Source organism: Apium graveolens, chromosome 10 (genome assembly GCF_009905375.1).
Source record: "Apium graveolens cultivar Ventura chromosome 10, ASM990537v1, whole genome shotgun sequence".
NCBI classification, from domain to species: Eukaryota; Viridiplantae; Streptophyta; class Magnoliopsida; order Apiales; family Apiaceae; genus Apium; species Apium graveolens.
In genome coordinates this window covers 229,513,089-229,526,714 of record NC_133656.1, presented here as the reverse complement: position 1 = coordinate 229,526,714, position 13,626 = coordinate 229,513,089, and the positions used below count along the sequence as shown (strand labels likewise).

Sequence of the window (13,626 nt, the reverse complement as noted above, 5' to 3'; positions counted from 1 at the left end):
TGCAATAACTTTCTTTTGGGCACGTGTGTATAATAATTATATTAAGGGCCTTGCAATAAGTTTCTGGTGTTTTATGGACTGGAATTTTGTTGGGGATGATTGATATAAATACGTGGCGGATGAGATAGGTAAGTTGGATCCACAGCGATGGTCGGCTGTGGCAGCTTGGGGGATGAATAATTGAATATACAAGTCAAAATGACAGAGTCAAGTTATGTGTTGTGTATAGAAGCTTCCCAAAAATCGGTAAAGTGGAACCCCTTGAATATGATTATTAAAGAGATTTGTTGGTTACTTTCTTTGTATTACTTGCTCCTTCAAAATTTAGAAAATGTGAGTAGAATAATAGATCCATGATCCCTGTTGAATTATTTCTATTGGTTTGTTTTCACCACATAATTTAATTATTATAATTGTCTATATTTTATGGTTTGATTCTCGATTATCCTGAAATTTATTAGAACATATAATATAAATCTTATAATTTTTAAGAAAAACACTTACTTGTGAGTTTATAAAGTGAATCATTGACTCAAGATTGCAAGGATAATCCAACAATCAAGGGTTAATGAGCAAAGCATGTGGCTAAGAAAAACGATTCGGAGGCCATAAAATGGAGCATATTATGCTTTAAATTGAATCTTACGCATTCAGACTCGTCTCATGAATTTTGAACTGTTTTTCTTTAAATTTAAAAACATACATATGCTTCTTTCACCGAGAAAATCATCAGATATCTTGTGCAAAATCAGTTTTTATAAAATTACCAAGAAAAACCTGAAGTTCTCACCCCAACCAAAATTCATATGTGATCTGTCAGTTTGTGGTTAACTAACTAACGCTTCGGAGATGCAAGGCCAAAATAGCCTTTTTATGTTGACCAGTTCATTTTCTGCGGATTTTAACATCATTTTCTGGACCTTCCCTGCTGGCAAAGAAATGGACTTTGGCAAGAGGAGTGGCACCTCAACTCCCCCAAAGATGACAAAAGAATTGGTAGATGTAGGTTTCCGGTCTCGATGCAAACACATAGCTGCCTCGCTACCTGACATGATACAAAATGGTATATTACATTGGGGCTGTTGCACGGACACCGTCGTGATACATTAATTTGCTGCTAGTCGGCTTAAATTTGGTCTTCTCAAAGTAACATTCACCATACAGGCATAAAATTACAGAAACAACCCCTGGTGGGTTTTTCGACACCTTGCTCATTTAACTTTTTAGAGATACACATCTCAACTATTTGCGGAACTAAAATAGCACAATCAACTATAATAATATAAATTATCTCTACCATCCCCATTTGCAGGGAATTGCAACATGGTCATATCACAGCTTCTTGGCCAGACTATTTTATCAGCTTCCTATCAGATCAATTGATCGGCCAGGCAATACAGAAAAATTAAAACATTACTTTTGTATATACCTAATCGATATATGTACTCATTCAATGTTAAAGTTTTATTCATTTGTTTCAGTAGGAAGCAAATGGATAGGGGTCATGCTACCAAGAACATCTAACTGAAGGAATAGGCAAATGAAGCTGGGGGATAGCATTCACTTTTTTCAATATTCAAGAAAAGTTATGACCAAGGTTTTAATACAAAAAGATAGACTGCCCAAACCCCCCACAACACAAGTCCGGAGACCATCTAAAGATAAATAAAACAGGGGACTGGCAAACAATAAATCATAGACTACACCTACTTAAGTTGAGAATATGGAGTTGAAAACAGAGAAAACAGTATAAAAATATAATCCACCTTCTTTATAGACCAAATAGGGTTTATCAAGGGTACCAAGCAACAAATTTACCACATGTAAATTTCAGAAAGAGTAAAAAATAAAACATACCTCAGCAACGATTTCTTCTTTAGTCATAGGTTCACGCAAATCATTATCAATCCTGATGAACCTCCTCACGACCTTGACAGAAGTGGCAATAGGTGTTATAAATTCGGATAATGTATACAAAAATTATATTTATTTGTCTAAAGCAAAAGAAGGTGGCGTTGCCGCTGTTAAAGACAGAAGTCAAATGTAATTAAGCCTGTCAGGTATTATGTCCCTATATTTATTAAATCGTGAGGTTCTTCAAGTTTCATACTTTCAGCTTCTGACAAGAATTAGAATAATAACTCGCTATTACTACATTTATACATTTTGCTGCAAGATAAGTAGCAGTATATAGAAAGCTCACATGTTTCAGTTAAACAGTAAGTCTCAAAAAAAATATTAGATTCTTGATTCTTCCACAAACAGCAATTGTAATGATCATCATGTTCAATTCAACATCTTTTAAAAAAATACTTAATTTAATATCAAAGCAACAACTTTTAATTACAGGAAACCAATTTTTTTACAAAAATACACCAACTCAAAAATCAGTATTTAAAACAAAACTGATCAGCTTAGCATCATCTAGACGTTTTGCTGCTGTATGGTACTCTTTGTTTTATCTTTCTCAGTCTTCTGAATAATTTTAACCTCTTCGATCTCCTCAGTTTGGTAAATCTATTAAAACAAAATGCATATATATTCTTAATGTTTGTAGAAGGAATGAAAAGTGGAAAAAAAAAGTTTGGAAATAAAGCAAGTTATAATTACATAGCTGCTAAAAATGCATATACAAGTGGAAAAAATAAAATTAAAAGCGCCAAAATTCGAGAAGGGAATAGTACAACAATAGCTTCCATTCACACCAATAATCCCGTGATACCAAGAAATCAGCAAAACAGTATTAGAACATTGTATGAGTATTGATGGAAATGCAAGCAACAAGCTTTACACACTCAACTCCTAGGCCATGTTTGTTTGGGGAATTATAATCCGGGGATAATAATCCGGGGATAACTAATTCCTTCATTATTAATCCTATGGATTAAATAATCTCATCCTATGTTTGTTTGGAGGGATTAAATATAGGATTGGACTATGATCCTTTAAAATTTTATTCTATGTTTGTTTTGAGGGATAATCATTGAAATTGGACTATAATCCATTAAATTATCCAATCCTATGTTTGTTTCACATGGGATTGCAACGAGGGAATTTATAATCGTTTAAAAAATGACTTGATAAGGGGATAAAAGTATTAGAGGGGATTATAATCCTATCATCTACTCCAACAAAACAAACATGGGATAAAATAATTTAAAGGATTATAATTCTTGGATAACCCTTTACTAATTTTTTACAAAACAAACATGGGATTGAAAAATTTAAAGGATTATAATCTTATAATAACATGAAACAAACATGGCCTTAAGGTATATATTCCACTAAGAAAGAATATTTGTGTTTCGATATGAATGTGCACCAAGCCCTAAGAGAAGAGTTATATTTACTCTTTAACATAGCACTATAAATGCCATGGTCTAACAAGATGGCCTTCAATTTACTTGTTCAATTTAATTTTAAAAACTTAAACTAAATCAGTATATAGCCACGCTAAGTTAGCACATTATGTTGCAGTCACAATTCCAAGGTCCAAGCATATAAGTATGAATCAATTTATTTACAAGTGCATGTAACAAATGTAAGCCAGGAGGATGTTATAAGCTGGTTAAAAGTCTCGGCATCTAAGTGTCATTTATGAAATAGTCCATACAAAACAGCATTAAAATTCTACATACGCACTAATGGCAATATTACTGTACACACAAATGTAGACGCCTTAAAAAAACAAACCTTGCGCTGCTTGCTAATGAGATAAGCAAACTTGTCGATATTAGGAACAGCGAGCAATTTAGGCATCAAATGGTTGCGGAAATCTCCCGGAGCTACTTTCACAACCTCTCCGATTTTCCCTAGCTTGTCGACACTCTGTAAAGTAATCATACAGAGATAAACATTTTAAATTGTTCATTACATTGTTGCATAGGAAACAAGTAACGGAAATAAATGATAAATGAAATACTCACAGTGGTAAGAATAACATCCAATTTTCGATATCGAAAACCTTGACCAGAAAACAAAACGGGTTGATGCATTACCCTATTTGAGATTTCCCCCAGTGCATTTTTACAGTGCCGCATATATGCCATCCTCTATTTAACTACCAAATTCTAAATTATTCAAATGAATAACTAAATAAGTGTCAAATTATTGACCAGGAGCATATACAGAGAAATGGAAATTATTTTAATTTAAAAATTCGATTAAAAAGGTTGAAATTGTTAGTAATTTCTAGTTTTAGTAGAGAGGTGATTACAGCAGTAGTTGTGGCGGCCGAGATTGACGATTTTCCGGAGGCGGGCGGTGATTCAATGCAAGAAAATAGCTGTACTCAGGAGAGATTACAGAGTCACTGCTCCATTGCTCTGATGATCTGGTCTCTTGTATTTCATTTTTACCATATAACAAATTTTTTTGGTAAAAAATAATTAAGTTTGGTAATGCATTCTACTTTGGGGCAGAAGGGTTGTTTGGGATTATAAATTAAATTCTTTTATATTAAAAGTAATTTTAGTTATCTTTACTAAACATTTTAGCAATTCATATTTCATTGAAGTTTAATACTGAATATTACAACTTCTTTAAATTCATTCACACTGTGCAAGAATTTTATTATAAAAAAGAGGAAAATTTAAGAACAAAATGCAAATAAATAGAAATAAATGTATAGAAACCTTCCTTGATCTATCTTAAATTAATTTTCTTAATAGTTCTGTTATCTGTTCCTATTAATCAAATTAAAAAGTTATGAGATAGAAAAAATGAACAATTTTGAATTTTATACTGACAGCCTCTACATATGAAACCGAACTCAGAGTCTGCTGACAAAGATCTCTACAAGTACATGTGAAATTTGTATATGTGTGTGTATTGTGTTTGTAATCCTCCTACTTCTAGCTGCTACAATATATAAGAAACCCTTCCTACAAACTAATATCATGTTAGGCACCCTCCTCATCTTCCAAAATATAGATAATTATACACAAGAATCCACGTCAATGACCATCTTCTTGGGCTGCATTTTGATCACATCACATAAAAAGAATTACGTCTGCCAGTTTGTCAGAAACGAAGCACTAGAAATTATAAATCAGTAGTAAAGAAAGATACTTACTGCTCAAGATAAATCCTTGAAGCAAGCTCTGGGCTCTCTCGGCTTGTTCCGGGGTCCCTGATATTACAACGACATTATCTGTTGCATCGGATCCATTTTCAATCAATTTGACAGTTGCTCCTGATAACTGTTTCAATTGTGACATAATGTTACACTACAAAAATATTTCATCAAGTTCACAATATAGTTCACTTCTTAATTCTCGTCCAGAAGAATTCTACAACTAAAGATCGTAATAGGAAAACAATCAATACCTCGCTGATTTGAGAAAGCTTGTTTTTTGACTCTGCTATGAGTTTGGGAACTGCATGATGTGGTATGACGACCTCCAGGATACTTCTAGTAACTAGTGGTCCATGAAATCTAGCAGGGAGAATTTTCCTAAGATTTAAAAACTGTAAAAAGAATATCTGGCATGATAACTCCACATCCTAAATTAAATATTGTTTAAATACCTTCTCAATGAACTTGGAACATTTTCCTGATGCATATTTTCAGGCTCCTTTACTGCCTTCCAAACAAATCCGGTAGAGTCCTGCAGACGAACAACAGTAGTTTCCAATTTCAAATATCAGAATTACTTGAGTTGCATATAAAGTGCAGCAGACTCCAGACGATATATATCTCCCTGATACATCACAAGTCATTGATCCTTCTCTACATCTTTGGTACTAATCTTAGAATGGAGGTATATGTTATTAAAAATATTATACCCTGGCAGAGTGAACAATGTACTCTTGAAAGAATCAGTGTGACCAGTAACTGTCTAGCTTTCAAAATATACAGAGAAAAAGAAGTGTATTGTCATAATTCCAGAAACTGAACAATGAAAGAAAAGAAAGAGGGGATATTTCCGGAACTTTTCTCTATTAAGCAGGATTACAAATTCCAAAATATACCACATTAAATTCTATTTACCTCTGTGCGCTTTATGATTGCTGCATTGTGCACCATTTGAGAAAATGCAGCTGGAGAATTATTTCCCGCATAAGGTTCCTGAGACGGTAATACACTCGGTACAGGACTAGTTGTATAAGGCATCTCTTTTTGAAAGTACTCTTGATACATGCATTTCCGAATTTTTGACGTCACTTCTACAAGAGCCTCTCTTGCTACTTTGATCTCTCCTTCAATCTGTAGTTAAAAATAGGTTTATATTAAAAGGCAAAACCCTACAGCGAGACATAATAATACAGTAACTGAAATCCAGACATTTCTCTATTGTTCAAGGTTGAACAACAATAGAAAAGCAGACGAAAAATATATATCTCAGATATGACGACAACATATATGTCTATGCATCACACTTAGAATTTTCAAATGACCTAATAAGCAAGGATACGGACACAGGTGTGGATTCCATGGGAGGGGGGATATGGCATATATAGTATTACAAAAAAAAATATATATATATATATATATTTAAACTTATAAATGATAAGATCATCAACAAAGTTAGTAACCTTGAGAGAAATAATTAACAAAAAAATACTTTATGTGAATTGAATAAAATTACAGGAGATAAGCATTTAATACACAAGAATTTTAAGTCAGATCGTTTCTTGTTGTAGTACAAATTGTAAAAAGAAAAACTTAAAGTTGGGATTTTGTAAGTATCCGAGATCCCCAAAAATCCGAACATCCCATATGGGGATATGGGGATGCTTCAGGTCATCTAAGTATTCATTTTCTCTAGCACAAAACACTTAGGGCATCAATACATGTGAGCCCTTTTAGCCTTTACAGCATAAACAGTAAATACAAACCTGTAAAAGCTCATCATTTCCTGATAAGCATACTGGATGTCGGTCATTAGGCAAAATTTGAACATTTACGCCAGTTGATTTCCTCAACTCAGACAACAGACCATTGTTTCCCTCTAAGCACCCAATTTTACCAGATGGCACTAGTAACCGCGTAGTAACAATATTTTCTTTATCCGGAACAAGATCTACAATGCAAGTTTGAATGTGCAACAACGCTTCCTGAGCAGGAAAAAGCTCGTCATCCAGACCCTAATATTGATTACACGTTAAAAGAGGTCCCAGAATCTTATACAAAAATAAAAATTGTTAAGACAGCAGACAGCTACAACTTAAAGAATGCAACAAGCTTTACTGAAGTTTACGTCTTAAAGGTGTAGACTACTAGACTAAAGTAGTTATTCTTGTACTTTTAAATATAAATTGCAAGCAACTTAAGTATGTCGTTTATCGATAATAGTTAGGAGGTACCTCCTCTGAAGAAACGATGATTATCTGTTCATCAGCACCAACCACAGGACCTATAACCTTAACAGCAACACCGATTTCAGTTTGTAGTAATTTTATGATACCATCTGACTCCCCGACAACATTATTGATCTTGTCAACTGGGCACAGTATTCGAAATACAAGATTCTCACGAAAACAATTCCGTGAATTGCTGACCACAGGAACAGGTGCAGATACCATCGTGTCGGCGGATTGAAGAGATGGATAATTATTTCCTCTAGCTCCAAGCAAATTTGCAGATAATTGAGATTCAAAAGAAGGCTCATCCATAGATGTTCTACGTGAAGGGTGCATAATGCGATCCCGATGTTGGCTTTCCCTTAACCGCGAGGAGATGATTGTTATGGCATGTTTAACAGCATTTGTATCTCCGACTACCTGTAAGAGAGTTCTGGTCATTTACTCTAATAAAGAGGAAGGCACATAACGTAATCATCTCCAAAAGTGCTCGAAGTTTCATTATTTAGTGCGCAGAGAAGCATTTGTTTATAAGAAATTTTTTAATGTTATAGGAAAAAATAAATTGAAATTTAATTATAAATTTTAAATCCACAGGTAAACAATAGAGCTCAAACTGTGACACAAAGAAAGTATTAACTCTGCTTTCCTTATGTAGAGGATGTTACATCATACCGCCTCAAAAATGGTTGTGCATCTCCAAGCTTTAAAAAGAAACTCTAAAGTAAAAAGTAGACAAACACCTACACTCATCAGTTTACTTGAACAAGGAAAAGTTACCTTTTTTACAAGAAAAACAATTCTACGTTTCAAAACCTAAATAATAATTTGTCTACTACAAATATAACAAACTCGGGCAGAGTACATTCAGAAGAAGTTATCTTGCTATGAGTTGAACAGAAATAAACCTAGAATTAAATGAAATCATCATCCTCACCCAAGCACACAATTTCATGGTTATCAAAATTTTAAAAGATACATAACACAAGATCTGCAGACTACTAGGTTAGCAATGACACACTAAAATGAAGTCTTTGCATAAAACACAAATTAAACTTGTTTGTTATAGAAATGCGACAGTTTAATGGTTTTTCTTTGTTAGTTTAGGTTTCCCTTAGCATGTCCAGCTAGCAGCTACATGAATCTCAGGATAGGTTAACCACTATTAGAAAGAGATTATAAATTTCTGGTTATTATCATTTACAAAACATCCACTAAAACCGCAGGAGCACAATGAAGCCAATAACTTCAACGATATCATGTTGTAACAACGAAAATTAAAAGCTTTCAAGTCAGACTAAAACCTGAACAATCTCCTCCGACATTGCCACACACCTCGGCAAACTCTGATCTGTAGTCAAGACCCTAATAAAAGCCTTAGTCTCCATCCTCATCTGCTCAATAATCTTCCCTCCTTTCCCTAACAAACTCCCTACATGTTTTTTCAACACCACAAGCCTCGTAACAACCCTCGTAACGCCTCCTCTCACTCCACACTCCCCCTCCTCTCCTCCATCACACTCTAGTATCCTCTCATGTATCCTAAACAACGCCTCCTGAGCAGGCGAAAACGAATTCATCCGTCCATCAAACTCTCGTTTTCGCGTATCGGAAATCTCGATAATTCTCTCCTCATCACCAGGAACCAGATCATGTACATTAATCGACGCACCAGTGTTTTGCCTAACTGAATTAATTATACTACCTGATTGTCCAACCACAACACTAATTTGATTATCATGACACAAAATTCGATAACTAGTTGTCACCGTAGAATTAGAGTCCTGAAAGTTCCGTACAGGTCCGCCAGCGCTACGGCGGTGAATTCCAACGGCGTCGTTTCGTGAATTAGGTCTAGAATAGGGTTCGGCATTGTAATATCTGTTAAATCTTGATCGGTCCATTATTGAAATTGTATGTAATCGAATATATGTGTCGAAAATTAGGGCAAATTAGGGTTTATGTTTGGGGGAAACTGAATGAGTTTTCTAAATAGATAAAGAGAATTGAATGAGTGAGGTTGAATATATAGGTGCTGCAAAGCCCCGAATACATGCTCATGCTTGAAACGGTTAGCCGTTACCTCATTACCAATTAGCACGTGTCCCTCATCGTGGGTTTGATTAATATTAAATTTGTATTTCGAATGAGTCTTTAAAATAATAAAATAGCATTTTGATAAAAAAAATCCCGTTTTGAATCTTGCTCAATATTTAAAATAATATATTAATACTCCTAAATACTATAGTCCTAATAAATTTTATCAGATGATATTCTAGATTTTATTAAATTGATTTGTCTAATATGTACATATGAGCACAACCTAAAAAAAGATGTTTGATAAGTTGTAAAAATTATATTAGTGAAAATTTTTGAAATTTTTTGTACACGCACACGCACACGGTCAGCTCTCCACCAATATTTTGTGGACATCTCATCAAGATGGTCAGCTCTCCATCAATATTTTGTGGACATTTCATCGAGAACTAAATCTTAACATCTGACTCGGGTCCTTATTAAATTTATAACCTTGGAACTTAGATTTTTGACAAAAAAAACAACTTTTTCTTAGTATTTGATGGTTAGGATTGAAATAGCTATCTGATACCAAAAAAATAAAAGCTAACTGGACGAATATTTTCAAAATTTTTTATGGATTTTTTTTTAATTAAATGATTGTCAATGTGTCCCGTAAAATACAATAAATGATTGAAACATTTTATTGAAAACGGTTAAATTTATTCAAAACAACTTAGGACCTGTTTGGCACCACTAAATAAGTGGTTTATTGGCTTATAAGCCCGAAAGTACTTATTGATAAGTGTTTGTCGACCAAACTTATAAGTTGAATTTACAACTTAAAAGCTGATAAGTTCAATTTTAGTAACGACGTACTTTTTCTCAACTTATTTTGATTTTTAATTTTTTTTATTAATTTAGTTTTTAAATTTATGTTTTTAAATGTTAAGTTAATTTAAAAGTCATGAATTAAGATAATAATATTTAAAAAATATTTTATTTTAGTTCATTTAAGTAAAAAAAAAATTATGACTTATAAGTAAAATTAACCAAACACTACACTAACTTATAAATATTATATATTTATCACTTTTAAATCATTTATTAATTTTAAATCATAAGTTACTTGTTTTAACGTTTTCCAAACGGGCACTTAATCAATCATCTTGTCAACGGATCTAATTCAAATTGCCACGTGTAACATTTGACCACTAATTGTAACCAGAATCCTAAGTTTTTGAATATAACATGATATATTTTATTAGTAAATAAAGTTTAAGGAATTTGTTTATAAAATATTTATCGGATTTTTTTTATAAATTTTGTCTAAGTTAGATTTTAAAATATCTTTTATAATTGAGAAATATTATGTTCAAATTTTAGCAAGTTAATACATGGTTCATTAATTTTAGTTCATAATGTAAAATTTTACACGGAGTCAAAGTTTATGGTGTTTTATCGAGGTGAGATTTCAAAATTTTTAAAAAAACATCCTGTAATTTTACAAAATTCATGAATTTTATATTACTCAATATTAATAATAAATGACTATAACCAAATTTAAATACATGTTCGTGGTCTAGTCTATCCTATAGATTCTTATTCATATTGCATAACACAAGTCCTTTATAAGGAATTTTCTAGATAATCATACTTTAACTTATTTTAGCATTGATATATCATTCCTTATTATTATTATTATTATTATTATTATTATTATTATTATTATTATTATAAATTTCATCATGCTGGCACTAAACTTCTACAAAAGGTTGTTCTTTCTCAACAAGGATTTTCCTTTAAACCCTGATAATTTGTACTTCATTAATTTTAGTATTGTTTTCATTGTTCTTTTTAAGAATAAACTATTTTTGCAAGAAGGTTGTGTATGTGAAATCAAACACCCGTCGATAGACAATATATTTCACAATATATCTTTGAATTTTTCACAAACCTATATTTTACGGATCTTGATTCTAGTTTTCCAGATTCAAACTTATTGATATAAGTTGGATATCCCTAAATCTTAATAAGTTTAAGACTTGTGTTCCTTTAGTACATATCTCATGTAAAATCTTGGGAACAAATTAAGAAGATACTGTATTCAGCACATACACTGACATTTGCAAAATTTTAACTACAAAAGCTATTAAAAGATCATTTTAGGTTAACATGAATCGAACGATGTCTAAAAAGTCGTGCACTCCGTCATACATGTCATATACCCGTGAAATTTGAGGATTTGTCCAAAGTGAATCTATGCAGTTGAGATTTGAGAAAATCGCAAAACTCTTGCTTAAGTATACATCTCTTTAAACTTATCGAAAAGTCTTAAAACTTATGCATTTGTTTTGTATTTCATTATTTTTTATTTCAAATTTATTTCAAAAAAATTATATTGGTAATATACCAGATACATTTATCTGAATGAAGATTATTACCACAAATATTAATGAGTGTGTAAATCATTATCTATCATGTGGTGTCATTGATTCACATACAATCATGTGCACTAATTTATACACTTTTGTAGCTTACTATCTCTTTATTTCAAGTAAATAGGGATCTAGTGGTCTTGCTATCGAGATAGGTTATGCGTGCATAATATGATTTTATAACCACATGGTTCTTGTAATCCGTCTTTGTGCAATAAGCGAATTTTTCTCTCACTCATGTGACCAAGCCTACGATGCTTTGGGTTTCCATTACCTTTATCCAATAGTCTATAATTCAAATAGAGAAGTTTAAATCTCACTAGACAATCTTATGTTGCATATACAAATTCTGGCATGGTTATTGGTTATTAAACTTTATATTATAAGCAGTGAGCTTATATTATCCAAATAATTGGGATTTGTTGAGAAATATCACTCACTATGTAAAATAAATATAATTAATTTATTAATCGAAATTTAATAAATTATAAAAATTTATATAAATTATAATAAAATAATTTTGTTATTATTTATTTCAATTTCCGAATTTAATATTGAATCTACATGGTCACACCATAACGCTGTGCTGAGAAGAAAAAAGATGAGAGGAGAAGAGAAATATTAGAAGAAAATAAATCAGTCTTGTACTCCCTAGTTTTTGTAAAAGGGGGAAAAAGTGACCATGAAAAAGAAGATAATGTGAGATTATCTTTTCAAATCTTCCCATTGAAAGAAAGTTTTGGGGGAAAATTATAGGAAATTTTCTCTCCTAATCACTTCTCTTCTGTCGCCAAAAATCTCAGGAGTACGCTTAGAAAGGAAAAATTTAAAATTACCTTTTCACTTCTCTTCTCTTCTCTCCATTTTCAAACTCTAGAGTACTTATAGCATAAAAGATATTGATTTATTGGTGGAACATTAATTAATAATAACTAGTCACTACTTATTTATGAAATAAATAATTGACTAGCAATTTTTATAGTTAATTAAATATAATTTAATTTATTAGATATTAATTAAGATATTTCTTAATATTATTAATTAAAAATTTAATTTGTGAGATTAAATTAGTTGAGATAATAATTTTCTAAATAGTTTAGAAAAAGAGCTTATAATTAAAAAATTAAAAGAGTTTAAATTGTTAGTTAATTGGTTAATGAGATTGTTTAATTGGAGGGATGTTAATAATAATATTTTATAAGTAAAAATTCAGCTAAAATATTTCCCTATAAATACATAATTATAAACCTTATTATGCATTTACCTATTTTTAGGAAAAAAAAAAGGAATTGTCTTTCACGCTTCTTCCCACCTTTGGTGGATACCAGTATCGCTTCATACATTGAGAAACAGATTCATCATACTTCAATTACTATAAAGGTTAATAATCGATCCCATAATTTATTCATGAATCATATACGTTAAATCGTATAAAATTCATATTATACGCATATGATTCATGTATAAATGTATAAATAAAGTAATCAATTACTAATCTTTAAAAGCGATCCAAGAATGATAAATGAAGACTCATAACAGCTGCTACTCAAGTGTGAAACACTCTACTGTTATCTCACCAATAGTCTGATTTAATGGACGGAGGAAGAGGCGGAGAGAGAATTAGGATTTACTCCTTCTTGTAAAAAAATAAGGTTAAGACAAAAATAGAATTTATAATGATATATTTATAGGAAAAAATCCAACTGAATTTTTTTATTAAATATTATTATTATTATTATTATTATTATTATTATTATTATTATCATCATCATCTACCATTAATTAATCTCAATAAGTAACTAGCTACTAATTAAAGTGCTTTTATTGATTAATTTTTTTTCTAAAATCTTCAGAAAATAATTCTCTC

General features: G+C 31.6%; 1 protein-coding gene across 4 annotated transcripts; it reads right to left on the bottom strand.

Annotated features, from left to right (window-relative positions):
• Window positions 1–748: 748 nt before the first annotated feature.
• On the bottom strand, window positions 749–9,366 carry LOC141689335 (RNA-binding KH domain-containing protein RCF3-like). 4 transcript variants are annotated; one of them, XR_012562344.1, is made up of 10 exons: window positions 8,610–9,366; window positions 7,309–7,725; window positions 6,841–7,089; window positions 5,993–6,208; window positions 5,530–5,609; window positions 5,329–5,437; window positions 5,075–5,201; window positions 4,217–4,975; window positions 3,927–4,070; window positions 1,939–3,828 (listed from the first exon to the last, which is right to left on the bottom strand). XR_012562344.1 is itself a non-coding variant. In XM_074493599.1 (9 exons), the coding sequence occupies exons 1-8, from the start codon at window positions 9,207–9,209 to the stop codon at window positions 1,904–1,906; spliced, it is 1,824 nt and encodes a 607-aa protein (XP_074349700.1). In that variant the 5' UTR covers window positions 9,210–9,366; the 3' UTR covers window positions 749–1,045; window positions 1,858–1,903. The 4 variants fall into 4 exon arrangements, 2 of the variants coding, with proteins under 2 accessions (XP_074349700.1, XP_074349701.1); XM_074493599.1 differs by lacking the exons at window positions 1,939–3,828; window positions 3,927–4,070; window positions 4,217–4,975 and adding exons at window positions 749–1,045; window positions 1,858–1,929; XR_012562343.1 differs by having other exon boundaries at window positions 3,927–4,975.
• Between the last annotated feature and the right edge of the window lie 4,260 nt (window positions 9,367–13,626).